Genomic DNA, 14,851 nt, shown 5'->3' with positions numbered 1-14,851 from the left:
CACTATTACTTCCCTTGATCTAGATGCTATACTCCTATTGATGCAGCCCAGAATTGCATTGGCTTTTTTAGCTGCCGCGTCACACTGTTGGCTCATGTCAAGTTTGTGGTCAACCAAGACTCCTAGATCCTTTTCACATGTACTGCTCTCAAGCCAGGTGTCACCCATCTTGTATTTGTGCCTCTCATTTTTTTTGCCCAAGTGCAATACTTTACATTTCTCCCTATTAAAATTCATCTTGTTTGTTTTGGCCCAGTTCTCTAATCTGTCAAGGTCGTTTTGAAGTGTGATCCTGTCCTCTGGGGTGTTAGCCACCCCTCCCAGTTTGGTGTCATCTGCAAATTTGATCAGGATGCCCTTGAGTCCATCATCCAAGTCGTTGATAAAGATGTTGAATAAGACGGGGCCCAAGACAGAACCCTGTGGCACCCCACTAGTCACTCTTCTCCAGGATGAAGAGGAACCATTGATGAGCACCCTTTGGGTTCGGTCAGTCAGCCAGTTACAAATCCACTGAGTGGTAGCATAGTCAAGACCGCATTTTACCAGCTTCTTTACAAGAATATCATGGGGCACCTTGTCAAATGCCTTGCTGAAATCAAGAAGACTTTATAACACCTGTAAGGCAGACCAGGCCTTTCTGGTACAGAATTGCCTGTGCCCATTGCGGTCAGTGGCCTTGAGGGCACAAAGGGGCTTCCGGTTTCAGTGAGCCCCCCTCCCTCCTGTGTCTGGTCTTCTCTATCCAGCCGATGGGAAGGAGGCAGGCTGTGCCCATGGCGGCTGATGGGTGCTACCCCCCCCCCCGAACCTGGGACAGTTTCTGCCTTTGACCAATGAGGTGCCATTTAAGGGCAAAGGTGACCCTGAGCAGGTGCTGTCCTTCCTTTCAACTCTCCCTTCATTTCGCTTGCAGCTGATGTGTGAATTGGGAAATGAGATCATCAACAGGGTATATGAAGCAAACGTGGAGAAGATGGGCGTCAAAAAGCCTCAGCCTGGAAGCCAGAGGTAGGCGGTGGGATCGTAGGATGGTAGAGTTGGAAGGGACCACGAGGGGCATCCAGTCCAACCCCTTGCCCAATGTGGGGCTGGAACCCATAACCCTCAGATTAAGAGTCTCATGCTCTCCCAACTGAGCTGCCCCAGAGCTTTGGCTTTCTTGCCCCAGAGCTCAGCCTTGAAGTCAGCTCTGTGCCTTTGCTCTCAGGGCTCCTTTTGGGGGGGCAGCAGGGTGGGGGGTGGGGAGCCCATTTGCCTCTCAAGGGCCTCGTTCCTGGGGGTGGGCAAGAAATGGGAGGTCCAGTGGGCGAGGCCATCACCCCCTTCCCCCTTTCCTACTCGGGAAGCTGCCAGGGAAGAGAGAGGGCAGAACTGGGTGCCTGTAGAGTGGCGGGGTGGGGGGGGCTTCTTCCGCCCTCCCAACTGACTCAGCAGTTTATGGCTTCTCTCTGCCCCCTCCCCAATATGAAATCAGTTCTTGGGCAGCAGGTTCTCCACCTCCTGCTGTAAATATTCTGCATTAATCTGCAGCTCTTGAAAAACAGCAACCACAATGCAAATTTAGATGTGGATTTTTAACATGTTTTTCAAAAACAACAACACACACATTCCTAAATACTTCCAGGTATAGGGTGGCATATAAATTCAGCTAATAATAATAATAATAATAATAATAAATCCCCTTTGATGTAAATATGCATTTTAAAACATGTTTTGTTATCTTTTGGGGGCCCAAATATTTGGTGCAGTGCAAAATTCAGTGCAGTGCAAAATCTGAGGGAGGAACTGCATTCCGACCCCCGTTCTTATTCTGAGAGATGCAAGATTGATTTGTTTGGGTTTTTGCAAGGAGCGGTGTCCTGCAGCCTCCTCCCTGCACCCTGCAAGGCAGGCCAGCATGTGCCGCAGACCGCCCCCCCCCCAGACACACAGCCCTGTCTGCTCATCTGGCCTCTTCCCCGTGCGCAGGCAGGAGAGGGAGGAGTACATCCGCGCCAAGTACGTGGAGAAGAGGTTTGTGGAGAGGTGTCCTGCTGCCTCCGGAGGGAAACCTCGCCCTCGGAGCCAGGGGCCTCAAAGGCACAGCGGCAGCCCGGAGGGGAGAGCCGAGGAAGAGGAGGCCCCCCCAACAGCCAAGGAGCAAATGGCGGCAGCGGCAGCTCTGAGAGGTAGGCGCCCCTTCCACCGATGTGCCGCGAGAGGCTCGGTGGGGAAGAGCCAGAACTCCCCTCCTTCCTCTGCCCCCTCTTCTGACTTCCATCCCTCAAGGAAATAAGAAACAGAGTCCAGATCATGTGAACGTTCTGCCTTCGCAAGGAAAGGGAGCGTTTGCTCTTGAGCTGCCTCCCGAGGGAGGCTGGCACTGCCCAGGCAGCTTGAGAGGGAGGCAGTGGGAAGCCTTGCTGGGGGGCAGGCCTCGCTCTGGGGTGGAAGGGGAGCACTGGGGCTCCTAGCAATGGGGGGGGGAGAGAGAGCCTTGTGAAGACCCAGGTGGGTGCATCATGGCAAAGTGTGGTGGGCAAGGGGTTTCAGGTGGGCTCTGGCACTGCCGCGGAAAGGGCCAGTGGGGCGAATGTGGGGAGAGATGGACAAGGGGCAGTCAGGAATTCTCCTAGGTTTGTGCAAGGCTTGATGAAGCGCAGAAAGGTCCTGTTTCCTGCAGAAACTCCCTGGGTGCCGTTCTGGGAGGGCTGTTGTGCCTCTGCTGCCCACCCTGTACTAACTGGCTGCTTCTCCTCCCTCTCCTCCTCCTCCTCTTCCTCCTCCTTTCCTTCCTTCCTTCCTTCCTTCTTTCCTGCTGGGCTCTGCTTTGCTAACTTGCATGCCCCCAGGGGTTGGTGTCAGTAGCGACGAGGTGAGGCGGGAATCCCTGTTCTGCCCCGATGAGCTAGATTCACTCTTCTCCTACTTTGATACTGCCTCAAAGCTGCGGAGTAGTAAGTACCTCCCCCCCCCCTCTCTCTCTCTCTCTCCCTCTCTCTCTCTCTCCTTCCCTCCCTCTGAGCTGTCCCTGTGCCTCTTTCTCGCCTGCCCAGTGTCCTGCTTGGCGCTTCCCTTTGCCTGTCCTTCACCTGCTTGTTGTGTACACCTTGGAAGGGAACCTGAGAACATAGATGAGCCTGCAGGATCAGGCCAGTGGCCCCTCGAGTCCAGCATCCTCTTCTCACAGGGGCCGACCAGCAGTCTGTGGGAAACCAGCAAGCGGACCTGAGTGCAGAAGCAGCCCCCCCCCCCTGCAGAATCCAGAAGCATCGCTGCCTCCAGCTGTGGAAGCAGAGCTGAGCCCCCTGGCTAGGAACCTTTGCTAGCCCTCCTCTTTTAAAGCCATCTAGATGGGTTACTACCTCCTGCGGGAGGGAGTTCCACAGTTCCACTATGTTCTGGGTGGAAAAGGGCTTACTTTTCTCTATCCTGAATCTTCCAAGATTCTTCTTCTCATTGATTGCCCACAATCTGTTACGAGAGAGGAAGGTATTTTCTCTCATGCGATGCATAATTCTACAAACTTCCATCATTTCCCCCCTTACTTGCCCTTTCTCTAAACTGGAAAATGCTGCAACCGTTCTTCACAGGGGAGTCCTGCCACCCCCTTCCTTGTTTTGGCTGCCCTTTTCTGAAGGGGAGACGGAGCCTGAGAGCCGTGGGGCTTCCAGGACGGTGCTTGTTTTTCCACCCGGGGTTTGGGAGGCGAGAGTCCGCTGGGGTGCTTGTGCCATGCTGCTGTGAGGGCGTCTCATGGCCATGCTGCTTCTTCCCACAGTGCGCAGCAACGACAGCGGCTTCCAGCACAGCAGGGAGCAGCTGGCCTCCGCCGTCTCAGCCAGCACCTTGTATGAGCCAGGTGGGTTTTGTGGGCGGAACGCCAGTCTAGGCAGCCTGGCATGGCCAAACCGTTGCCTCTCCCCTCCCCGCTGTGTCCCAAAGGTCTTGTTCCCTGTCCACCACCTCCAATCCAGACCCCAGGGGTGTACAATTCTAGAAGTGTAGAGTTGCCACAACGAGGGTCACCCAGTCCAACCCCCTGCGATGCCAGGATCAAAGGAGCATGGGGAACTGACGTTATTTGCCTATTTTGTGCCCTTCTGTTTGCCCTTTTGGAGCTCGTCACAATCTCTCCGTTTTAACCGCCCTGAACAATTTAGTGTCACCAGCAAACTTGGCCCCCTGCCTGCTCTCCCCTGACTCTAGATCCTTTAGGAACAATTTAGAATAAGCCCAGGTCCCAGTCCCGATCCTTGGGGGACTCTGCTTTCTCCCTTTGGAGAACGGTCTGTGGATTCCTACTCTCTGCTTCCTGAAACTCAACCCACGAGAGGACCTCTCCTCTTCTTCCTCATCTGCTAAGCTTCCTCGGGAGTCTGGGGTGAGGTGCTTTGTCCAAAGCCTTTTGAAAGTCCACCGGATCTCCTCTCTCTGTGAAGGGTGTTTGGGGAGTCACGCCTCCTTCTATTCCCCCCCCCCTTTCCAGAGGCTGAAAGGCCTGAGGCTGCTGCTTCCGCTTCCCGAGACGCCCGTCCAGATGTCCCGGGGCTGCAGCTGTACTTGGCCTCCTTCCAGAAGAGCCTTCCTGGCATGGCCGAGGCGCTGGCGCACGGGGCGGACGTCAACTGGGTCAATGCAGCGGAGGGCAGGTCCACGCCGCTGATCCAGGCCGTCCTGGGGGTGAGCCTTGCTTTCTTCCGGCCCCATAGTGCCAGGCAGCTGGCGGAGGTGGAGAGCCAGGGGGTGGGTCTGAGGCCTTCTTTGGGCTCCCAGCTCAGCTGTGGTCTTCTCCGCAGGGCTCCTTGGTCACCTGTGAATTCCTGCTCCAGAACGGGGCCAACGTGAACCTCCGGGACGCCAAGGGCAGGGGCCCCCTCCACCATGCCACCGTCTTGGGGCACACCGGGTAGGTGCGCTTCTCGTTGCCCTTCTTGGTGGGGGTGGGGAGGAAGGGCCTTGAGAAGCCTCTGCATGGTGCTTATTTTGAAGGGGCCTTTTCTGTGGTGGCTCCCCATCCGTTTGTGGGTTGCTCTCCCCAGGGAGGCTCATCTCTTCATCGCTGCATCTCTTTAGGCAAAAACGTTCTTTTTCTCCCAAGCCTTTGGCTAATTAAACAATCTGCATTTTAAACTGAGGGCGAGGCCTTATTTTTTGTTTGTTTGTTACTCTGTTGAGTCTTTATATTGTAAACCGCCCTGTGGTCCTTGGATGAAGGGCAGAGTAGAAATTTAATGAACAATGACAATTAATGAATTAGCAGAGTAAGGGGGGATGGCCAGGCCTGGAGGAGAGCAAGGGGGGTCCTGCTTTGTGAGAGGAGAGATGACAGGCATGCAGCTGCTGGGTGACCTTGGGCCGGTCACACTTCTCTGAAGTCTCTCAGCTCCACTCACCTCACAGAGTGTTTGTTGTGGGGGAGGAAGGGAAAGGAGAATGTTAGCCGCTTTGAGACTCCATAGGGCAGTGATAAAGTGGGATATCAAATCCAAACTCCTCCTCTTCTTCTTCTTTGCAGGCAGGTGTGTTTGTTCCTGAAACGGGGCGCCAACCAACATGCCACGGACGAGGAAGGGAAGGACCCCCTGAGTGTGGCCATTGAAGCTGCCAACGCGGATATAGTGACGCTGTGAGTAAGGCTGGGACCCCCCCCCCCAGGCCACTTTCTCTTTTGCCAACCTTGGAGACGGAGAAAAGCAGCTGGCAATCGAGATATGACCTCTTCCCAAGGCGTGATGCCGTCCACTCAGCTGGGCCTTGGTCAGCCCAGGGACACATGGAGGCCCCCGCTTTCCCATCCTTGCTGGGGATGGAAGAGCTCAGAGGGGCTGCCTCCCGGGCGGGTGGTGGGTGCTGCAAGGCCACCCACTTCAGGTTCCGCCCCCCCCTCACCCTGTGCCCTCTTCCCTCTCCTCCTTGCAGGCTGCGCTTAGCCAGGATGAACGAGGAGATGCGGGAATCCGAGGGACTCTACGGCCAGCCAGGTCAACCTTCCAGTAACCCCACTGAGATGCAATACCGGAAGTGCATCCAGGAGTTCATTAGCCTGCAGCTGGATGAGGCCTGAGCGGAGCCCTTGCTGGTCTGGTGGGAGGGGCTGCCTGCCCGCCCCCCCCGGCACTCTGCTGCACCCAGAGCAGAGCCGGGAACGGCCCCTGCCTCTCTCCCCAGGAGAGATCCTGAGTGGGCAGCCGCCTCCTGCTCCAGCCGCTTTTCCGCTTCCCTCCCCCATGGGGCACCAAGGCCCACAAAGCCCCTTTTGGCACAGCCCTGTTCAGAGAAAGGCGGGGGGGGGGCGGTTTGGCCACACTGCAAAGCCAGCCTTCCCCTGCTTCATAATCGCACCAGAGAGTTGAGGAGATGGGCTGTGAAAGCCCCGTCCAGCCAGTATATTTCATGGGGGGGGGATTGGCTACTGTATGTGCTCTTCAGAGAATTGGGGGAGGGTGGAGAGATGGCCGCAGCCTGGGCAGGATCAGGCCCATTGTCAGGAGGAATCAGCTCAGAGTGTTCCAGGAACCTGGGCCAAGAAAGGTCAAATTCCGTCCCTGCCTAATTCTGCCTCCAAGTCCGCCTGCCTCTGCCTCCTTTGCGCTGCTTTTGCTGGCTGTGGTGGTGGTGGGGGGGGAACCCCCTGCCCCTCTCCCCATCCCTCGAGCTTGGGACCTTTACCCGGGGGTGCCGGGAGCCTTTGGCCCTGGGCATTTGGGTCGCCTCGTGGGCGAGGAGCTAGCAATCAAAAGCAAGGGAGGAGGGCTGCAGTTGCTTAGGGAGCTCAGAGCCGCCCTTCCAGGGCCCGGCAGGATCAGAAGAAGCTGCCAGGCCCTCTTGCAAAGGTAGATGATGACAAGTAGCCCAGGAGGGCAGAAATGGAGTTCCCCACCAGAGGCCCTCTTCTCTCGGTGGCCATTGTCACTGCAGGAGCGCAGGGCTGGGCTGGGGGTCCAGGGTCCCTGCCCAGAAACACAGCTGGAGGCCAGCCTGGCCGTCCAAGCCCCCTGCTGCCCTGGCTGAGTCCTGGCTCTGCCCTCCTCCCTGAAGAGGGGGCTCTGGCAGCTGTCCTCCTGCTCCCCTCCCTGGGGGCTCCTTCCCGGCCTGGCAAGTGCTGGTGCCCCCGTCTTCCTCTCCCCTCCTGGCCAAGCCTCGCTGGCAGATCCACAGTCCCTTGGATCAGGGGCCCGGGGGGGGGCACAGAGGGTGCCCGCCCAGGTGTGGGATAGCCACTTCGGTGCATGGAGTGACGAGCACACACTGCAGCTGGGGGTGGAGCGAGCTGCCAATGGCGGACATTCAGCGCACTGCCCGCCTACGACTGCCAAATGTCACCCCCCTCAGCGAAGACACCTGGGGCGTCCGCCCCCACTGCACTCCCCCGTCCTCCGCCCCTGGGAGCCTCCTGCACCCGCTTCTCTCCCCGGTTGGTGCCTTTTCAGTTGGGTTTGGGGAGTCAGGGCTGGAGAGCAGCGCGTCATTTTGCACTATTAATGCACACTGGTCCTTTGAATGTGTCTGGCTACTGGTCCTCGAATGCAGCACAGTGTGAAATTCAAGGGCACTTTATGTTTCCTCTGTGTTCATACGGGAGTTTCTGTTTCTCGAGTGGCCAAAACTTGAACCCAAAGAGAATGTCCCCCGAAACAGCTTCTGCTGGGCAGCTGAGCTTTACCCATCCAGGAGCAGCAGCACCCTGTCTGTCTCAGAGACACTGCGCCTTGAATGTTACCAAAGAGCACCCAGGGGCGCCTTTGGTGGGTAAGTCTTGTCAATGAGGCCTGGGCCCCTGGGAGGTCTTTTCCCAGGCCCACTTCAGTCCACGGAGCACAAATGCCCAGCAGCAGCTCCTGTTTTCCTTGGGGGAAAATGGCAAAGGGGGTGCCCAGTCCCCAGAGAAGCCGCTGCTGGCCCTCCTGGGCCCCCCTGGCTTGTGCCTGCCCCCCCCCACTCTCCTGGGGCCGACTTGAATGTACTGCCAGCCTGCTCTGGCCCCAGGGGCAGTCAAGGCAATTTCAGGGCAGGCCAGGAAGTAGAAAGGGCTGGGCCCTCCCCGCCAAAGCCAGGCGGCCAGAAGAGACTTCTCCACCCCACGCACAAGAATCCCAGGTCTTCCCTAGCGTCACCTCCACTCCCCATTCCCTTGCTCAGCGCTTGGGGTCAATTTTGGGGTGCTCTTCTTGCCTGGGTTTGTGGGAAGCTGCTTTTTTCTCCCTTCCTTCCTTCCTTCCTTCCTTCCTTCCTTCCTTCCTTCCTTCCTCCCTCCCTCCCTCCCTCCCAGCATCTTTTGTTTCTCTAACGTTGAGCTTCCTCTCTCTGGCTGCCTTTGAGGTTCTCTCCTCAGGTAGAGTCTGACTTTTTCTGTTGCTTTTCCTGGGCTTGGGAGCAGATGCAGGGCGACTTTTCTGGATGGAGAAACGGGACCTGTGAACCCCTTTTCCCCCTTGTGGGACGAGCATTGCTTTGCCCACCTTGAGCACATTGGGAGTCACAGCTGGGCAGGGGCAGGACTTCTGAAGGCTTGTGGAAGCCCTTCTGGGCTGGGGTATTATGGTCTGGGCGGACCAGAGTCCTAAATAAAAGCACCTTCAAGTGGTGAGGCTCGGGGGGGGGGGACAGGGGAGGCCTCAGCACCTGAGCCCACTTGGGGGAACCACTTTGCAAGTGAAGTTTGCAGTGCAAGTTTTAGGCAAGCAGCAGGACGCTGGTTTTGGGGGGGTGTTGGAGTAGTAGGAGATGCTCACGGTGGGAATGCTACCCAGCTGAAGCCTTGGATGCTCAGCCACCAGGATGCTTTTCTTGGGAGGGGCAGCAGATGGCTGTGCTCCTCTGCCGCCCCGTTCACTGAAAGCGCAATTCTCCAATGCCATTTTCCCCCTCTTCCTCTTGCAGGAGACGAAACCTACCAGGACATCTTTCGAGACTTCTCACAAATGGCGTCCAATAACCCGGAGAAGCTAAACCGCTTTCATCCGTCAGATGTGCAGAAGCCCTGAAGGCTCTGGGGCTGGGGGGACACCAAGACTAGCCCCCGCCCTGCCTCCTCCTTGAAAGCTCATCCCTCCTTTTTATACATAAACGCTGCTTTGAGTAATAGATGCTGTTTGCAGTTTGTTAGCAGTTGTATCACCTGGAAAATGCAACCAGAGTGGCTGGGGAGGAAGGGAAGCTGGGTGTAGATATGCTGAGGGGGGGGCAGCGCGGGGATCTGCAGGAATCTCTTCCCACCTGGATCTCCCCCACCCCACCCCATTTGAGCTGCCTTCCCTCCTTGGGTGGGGCTGCTTGCAGACAGCAGGGAAGAGCTTGTCTTATTTATGTCCTTCACAAGATTTATGTAACACTTGGCTGAAATGAAACTTCAAAGCAGTTTTCTCTTGTATCTTCCCTGATGGTAACTTTCTCTCTCCCCCCCCCCCCAATCATCTGTGTCCTCAAACTGCCCTTGTAGCCTCCCTCTCAGGGGCAGCATTTCCCAGCCAAGAGCAGCTTGTGGGACCATCTAAGGCTTGCAACTACTGACCGTGGTACCTCAACATTGGAATGGTGGAGACTCTGGCCAAGTCACTGGGCTCAATCTGCCCCCCAGCATGTTCTAACACCCACTTTTAAAAATGCCTGCCCCAGGAAAACTGGTGGAATATATTAGTAAAGATTTTATTTTTAAAAAAACCCAGCTTTTGACAAAGCTGAGCTTACAAAGAGGAAAGGTCCTGTTATGGGTCAGGAACTGGTTTTGCAAGAAGAGAAGGAATATGGGGAGTTCTCCAAATGGAGAAAGTGGAGGCCCCCAAGGATCGGGATTGGGACCTGTGCTTTCTAAATGGTTCCAAAAGGATCTAGAGTCAGGGGTGAGCAGGGAGGGGGCCAAGTTTGCTGGTGATGCTAAATTGTTCAGGGTGGTTGAAAAAGAGATTGTGAAGAGCTCCGAAAGGACTTCTCTAAACGTAGCGAAGGGGCTGCAACATGGCAAGTGTAAAGCGATGCATGTCAGGACACAAAAAAATCACATACATGCTCTTGGAGTCTGAACTGGCAGTGACTGACCAGGAACGAGACCTCAGGACCACAGTGGACAGCGCCATGAAGATCCCGACCCCGTGTGCAGTGGCTGTGAAACAGGCAAATTCCGTGCTAGGGATCATTAGGAAAGGATCTCAAAACTGCCCATCTCATAATGCTATTGTTATACAAATTATGGTGTGGCCACATTTGAGATGCCAGGTACGGTTCTGGTTGCCTCACCTGAGAAAGGATATTGTAGAGTTGGAAAAGGTTCAGAAAAGAGTAACCAAAATGATCAAGGGGGGGGGGGTGGAACCAACCCCCCATGGAGAAGTGTTGCAGTGTCCGGAAGTTTTTTAAGAGAAAGTGGAAAGAGGTTTGGACATCCAATGAACCTGAATATTGGAAGATTCAGGACAGAGAACAGACAGTCCTTCACACAGCATAGAGTTAAATTCTGGAACTCCCTCCCTGGGAGGCAGTGAGGGCCACCACTGGGTGACTTTAAAAGAGGAAACAAAACAAATTCCTTCCAGTAGCACCTTAAAGACCAACTAAGTCAGTTCTTGGTATGAGCTTTCGTGTGCATGCACACTTCTTCAGATACCACGAAAGCTCATACCAAGAACTGACTTAGTTGGTCTTTAAGGTGCTACTGGAAGGAATTTGTTTTGTTTTGACTATGGCAGACCAACACGGCTACCTATCTGTAACTTTAAAAGAGGACACATTCATGGAGAGCAAGGCTAGGAGAGGAGAATGCTCTTGTGCCAATCGGGTCCCGTCTGTGGGCTTCTCAGGTATCCGTGATGGAGAGGCGGGGGCTCCACAGCAGCCGCCCAGAACCTCCTGTTTGCCTCTGGGCTGTTGCCCGCACACCCTCCCTGCAGAGCATCTCGGGGCCTGACGGGCTGCCTCCTCCTCTCCCCCCCCCCGGCGAAGGGGGCCCTGCAGTGGCCGCGGCTCCTGCCCGTTGCCGCCTTGTCTCCTTCCACCTGAGGCTGGCTCGGGCTACAGGGGGGGGGGGGCTTCTTCGCTTGGCAGGGGCCCCGCCAGAGGCCCCCGGGCCAGAGCTCTCCAGGAGGGAAGAGCGCAGCCCCCAGGCGGGCCTCCCGCTCTGCAAGGGGAAACGAGGAGAGAGAGTGTCTCTTGGATCGGGCCAAGCCCCCCCCCCCGCCCCGCCCCGCCCGCATCCTGCTCTCTCAGAGGTGGCACAGCTGGATCCGAGCGCAAGAGCAGCAGCTAGTAGCCCTCCAGCCCTCTCTCCCTTCATTTCCCCGGTCCGCTTTTAAAGGCATCCCGGGGGTGTGCAATCTGCGTTGGGACCCTGTGGCGGAGAAGTCCTGTCTTGGGTCCGCCCTGGGTCTTTCCCCGCTCATCTCCGCGGGATGCTGGCCGGGCCGGGAGCCCCTCTTCTTCCTCCTCCTCCTCCTCCTCCTCCGGGTCCGCCTCTTCTGGTCCTTCTCCTCCGCCTCTTCCGCCGCCCCCCCCCCCGCCCAGCATGGCGCGTCTGGCCGGCTCTCCGGCGTCGCTGCTGCTGCTGCTGCGGCCCCCTCCGTGCGCGCTGGCGGCGGCGGCGGCGCTGGCCGTGCTGTGCGCCCTCTACTACGCGCGCTCGCCCGCCTCGCCCGAGCCCCGCGCGCCCCCGCCGCCCCCGCCCGCCTCCGCCCCGGGGGCCGCCTCCTCGGTGGGGGAGAGCAAGGCCAAGGCGGGCGAGGAGCTGCTGCTGCTGGCGGGGTCGGGGGGGGCGGCGGGCGAGGCCGAGCTGCACGTGCTGCTGCTGCTGGCCAAGGCGGAGCGCACGGCGGCGCTGCGCTCCAAGGCCGAGGCGGCGCTGCGCTCGCTGGCGCGCTTCGCCAAGCTGGGCCCGCGCCAGGCCCTGGTGCTGCACCTGCTCAGCGACGCGCCCAGCCGCCCCGTCGGGAAGGCCGTCCTCCGCGACGCGCTGCGCAGCGCCCCCTTCCAGCACAAGGTGCGCGCCCGGCCAGGCGCCCCAAGTCCCTGCGCTCCCGCCGGCCGCGGCTCCCCCTGACGCCGCTTCTCCCGCTTCCCGCAGGTGGTCTTCCACGACGTGGACCTGGTGGCCCAGAAGCTGCTGCCCCTGGTCGAGGCCATGCAGAAGCTCTTCAGCGCCGGCGCCGGGACCTACTATGGCGACTCCCTCTTCTTCCTCTCGCTGGCCCTGCACCGCGTCCTGCCCAAAGGTCAGCAGGCAGATGGGCAGATGGGCAGATGGGCAGCGGCACCCCCCCCGTCCACCTGCCCCCTCCCTGGCATCCTTGGCGCTCCTGCCTGGTGCTTGGGGTCCAGGGGGTGAGCTCGGCCAGGGTGGCGGCGCCAGGTGAGATGGCCAAAGTCAGACTGAGTAGGCGAGGTGCCCCAGGGCCTGGCCTGGCCACTGGGGCAGAAGGGGCTGTGCCCACAGCCACCGCCAGAGGATGGGGACTGGGGGGGGTGGCGGCAGGGGCTTCTCTCTCTTTGTCTTTCACCTAACAAGGAAAGTGTTCCATGCTGCCTCCCCCTGCCATTGGCGGCAGAAAACCCTGTCCCAGAATGCACCACAAAGACTGCCCTCCTTTCGTCTCAGTGCAGCCGGGAGAGGGGAGAAGGTGCAATATACAGTTACTGAGCCCCCATGACCCACCCCCTGCCCTCTACCTGACTTCCATGTATGGTCTTGGTCCCTGGCCTCTTCCTGGGGGGGGGGGGGCTGAATGAAGCCTCCCTGGGGAGGACCAAGGGAGCAGGGAAGGTGCTTCAGAGGCTCCTCATTGCCCCTCCCCCACAGAGATTTCGCGGATCATCCAGGTGGACCTTGATGTGGAGTACAGGACTAACATCCGGGAACTCTTTGAAGAGTTTGACAACTTCCCAGAAGGGGCCGTGATTGGCATCGTCCACGAGATGCAGCCCGTCTATCGGTAGGTGTCAGCAGTGGGTACTCGGGGGGGGGGGCGGGGTTACTTGGGATCCTAGCAGAAGCTGCACATGGGCACAAGGGGTGCTCAGAGGTGGCTTCCCACAATCCCTCCCTACACTCAGGACAAAAGATTTGAGAAGGGATGTTGGCCAGAAAATCTGTGGGGAAAGTGAGATCTTGGGGTGGTGATTGGGGGCCCACAGTGTGAAACTCAACAGGAGCTCACTTTGGGGAGGGGCAGTTGTCAATTTCATTTGCTGCTTACAAACACCTGGTAGGACAAGGGACACATGTAGCAAGGGGGGCAGGCCTTGGGGGGGCACTGCTGCTGCCACATGGAGACTGGGGAGGAAGGGGGTCAGCTCTGCCTTCCATCTCCTCTGCTGGCTGGGGAGTGGGGCTGCTCTCCAGATGTTTCCTTCCTTTGCTCTTGCCAGCTGTTTGTACACAGCTCTTGCCAGCAGGGGCTTGGGATGGGGCTGGCCGTGCTCATTCCCCCGACTTTCCTTCCTGACTTTGTTTGGAAGAGACAGGAGGACTCTGGCCGCCTCGGCTGTCCCTGCAAAGGAGAATTAGACACATTCAGGGCTGTCCGTGACTGCCGGCCCCACGGCCTGAGCTCTGCCCTTCACAGTCAGAGGCAGCAACGCTTCTGAATCCCAGCTGCAGGAACAGCAGGAGGGCAGAGCTGCTCTTGGGTTCGAATCCTGATTGCGAGTTTTCTAATTAGAAGCAGAACAGGCTGCTGGAGTGGACGGGCCCCTGGCCTAATCCTGCAGGGCTCTGACTTGCCTTTCCTCTTGTGCAGGCACCTCTTCTGGCAGTACCGCCAGGAGCACCCGGGGACCAAGGTGGGGGAGCCCCCGCCGGACGGCCTCCCCGGCTTCAACAGCGGGGTCCTCCTGCTGAACCTGGAGGCCATGCGCCACTCGGAGCTCTACAACCGCCTGCTGGAGCCGGGCGCCGCCCAGCGCCTGGCGGACCAGTTCCACTTCCGGGGCCACCTGGGCGACCAGGACTTCTTCACGCTGGTGGGCATGGCTCACCCGGAGCTCTTCCACGTCCTCGACTGCACCTGGAACCGGCAGCTCTGCTCCTGGTGGCGTGAGCACGGCTACCGCGACGTCTTTGACCACTACTTCCGCTGCGACGGCCACGTCCGGATCTACCATGGCAACTGCAACACGCCCATCCCCCAGGAGTAGCCTCTGCTGGCCAGGGGGAGCTTGGGGGCGGCAGCTGTGCTGTGGTCACTGCAGGGCTCTCGCCTTGTCTCTTCGGGGGGGGGGGATCCATCAAGTGGAGGTTGCTCCCTTTCCCTTGCGCACAACTGGGTCTACCTGGGAGGAATCCTCATGGGCCTTGCAGGAAGGATGCGGAGCTGAGCGCCTTCTGCCACCAGCCAGCGATTGTTGTTTTGGGACCCAGACACAGCAGGGAGAGGGAGGCGAGCCCAAGGCCTCTCTGGGGCTGAGACCTCCCGCTGGACATTTCCCTGGCAGCTCCCTGGGGGACTGTGAACGTTTCCCCCTGGACTGCAGAGTGCGGCCATCCACGTTCCGATCTTGGCTGCAGCACACATGCCCAGCAAGGCAGCAGGATCGTGGCCCCTGGAGCAAGAACAGCTTCTTGCGGACCAAGCCTGGATTCTGCAGAGATCCATTGGCCCCCAGTTCCACTAGAGCCCTCAGCCCTCTGTCCTGGCCTTCCTCACCAACATCCTTTTGGGCTGTGGGGAAAAGGCCCTGCTGCCCTTTGGGCTGAGGGGAGACTGGGGGCCTGGGAGGCCTTGTCCTGGGGATGGAGGTATGGTTCTTCTTCTGCTTATCAGGCAGTGGGGGGAGACCTGGGGGGAGAAGGAGAGGGTGCCAGGAGTCTTTTGTCCCTTCTGCAGGAGCAGAATAAAATGCATTCCAACAGGCCCAGCATGTCTCTCACCTCTGGGGAAAGCGG

The 14,851-nt window shown here is 58.4% G+C and overlaps 2 protein-coding genes across 5 annotated transcripts in view; both read left to right on the top strand.

Moving 5' to 3' along the window:
• ACAP2 (ArfGAP with coiled-coil, ankyrin repeat and PH domains 2) overlaps positions 1 to 9,067 on the top strand; it is a 29,926-nt gene extending 20,859 nt beyond the window's left edge. For 3 of the 4 annotated variants that reach the window (XM_081862344.1, XM_081862343.1, XM_081862346.1), the window contains 9 exons: positions 917 to 1,011; positions 1,972 to 2,171; positions 2,835 to 2,939; positions 3,764 to 3,844; positions 4,472 to 4,665; positions 4,782 to 4,891; positions 5,501 to 5,611; positions 5,905 to 5,966; positions 8,866 to 9,067. In XM_081862344.1, the coding sequence (XP_081718470.1) occupies positions 917 to 1,011; positions 1,972 to 2,171; positions 2,835 to 2,939; positions 3,764 to 3,844; positions 4,472 to 4,665; positions 4,782 to 4,891; positions 5,501 to 5,611; positions 5,905 to 5,966; positions 8,866 to 8,969 (1,062 nt within the window). In that variant the 3' untranslated portion in view covers positions 8,970 to 9,067. The remainder of the gene's footprint in view (positions 1 to 916; positions 1,012 to 1,971; positions 2,172 to 2,834; positions 2,940 to 3,763; positions 3,845 to 4,471; positions 4,666 to 4,781; positions 4,892 to 5,500; positions 5,612 to 5,904; positions 5,967 to 8,865) is intronic. The other variant, XM_081862345.1, reaches the window with a different exon arrangement.
• Positions 9,068 to 11,467: 2,400 nt separating this feature from the next.
• XXYLT1 (xyloside xylosyltransferase 1) lies at positions 11,468 to 14,591 on the top strand. The gene is made up of 4 exons (XM_081862737.1): positions 11,468 to 11,950; positions 12,035 to 12,182; positions 12,767 to 12,899; positions 13,707 to 14,591. The coding sequence occupies exons 1-4, from the start codon at positions 11,480 to 11,482 to the stop codon at positions 14,101 to 14,103; spliced, it is 1,149 nt and encodes a 382-aa protein (XP_081718863.1). The 5' UTR covers positions 11,468 to 11,479; the 3' UTR covers positions 14,104 to 14,591.
• Positions 14,592 to 14,851: the final 260 nt, after the last annotated feature.

The sequence above is a fragment of the Podarcis erhardii genome, assembly GCF_964252035.2.
Source record: "Podarcis erhardii genome assembly, chromosome: 5".
NCBI classification, from domain to species: Eukaryota; Metazoa; Chordata; class Lepidosauria; order Squamata; family Lacertidae; genus Podarcis; species Podarcis erhardii.
Note: the sequence above shows the minus strand (reverse complement) of the source record. Positions and strands in the feature narration are given on the sequence as shown.

What these genes read in the sequence shown, in the direction of transcription:
- XXYLT1 (XM_081862737.1), top strand. Translation starts at nt 11,480, where the DNA reads ATGGCGCGTCTGGCCGGCTCTCCGGCGTCGCTGCTGCTGCTGCTGCGG. An exon ending in GCGCCCCCTTCCAGCACAAG is followed by an intron (nt 11,951 to 12,034) that starts GTGCGCGCCCGG and finishes CGCTTCCCGCAG; the next exon opens with GTGGTCTTCCACGACGTGGA. An exon ending in GAGATGCAGCCCGTCTATCG is followed by an intron (nt 12,900 to 13,706) that starts GTAGGTGTCAGC and finishes CCTCTTGTGCAG; the next exon opens with GCACCTCTTCTGGCAGTACC.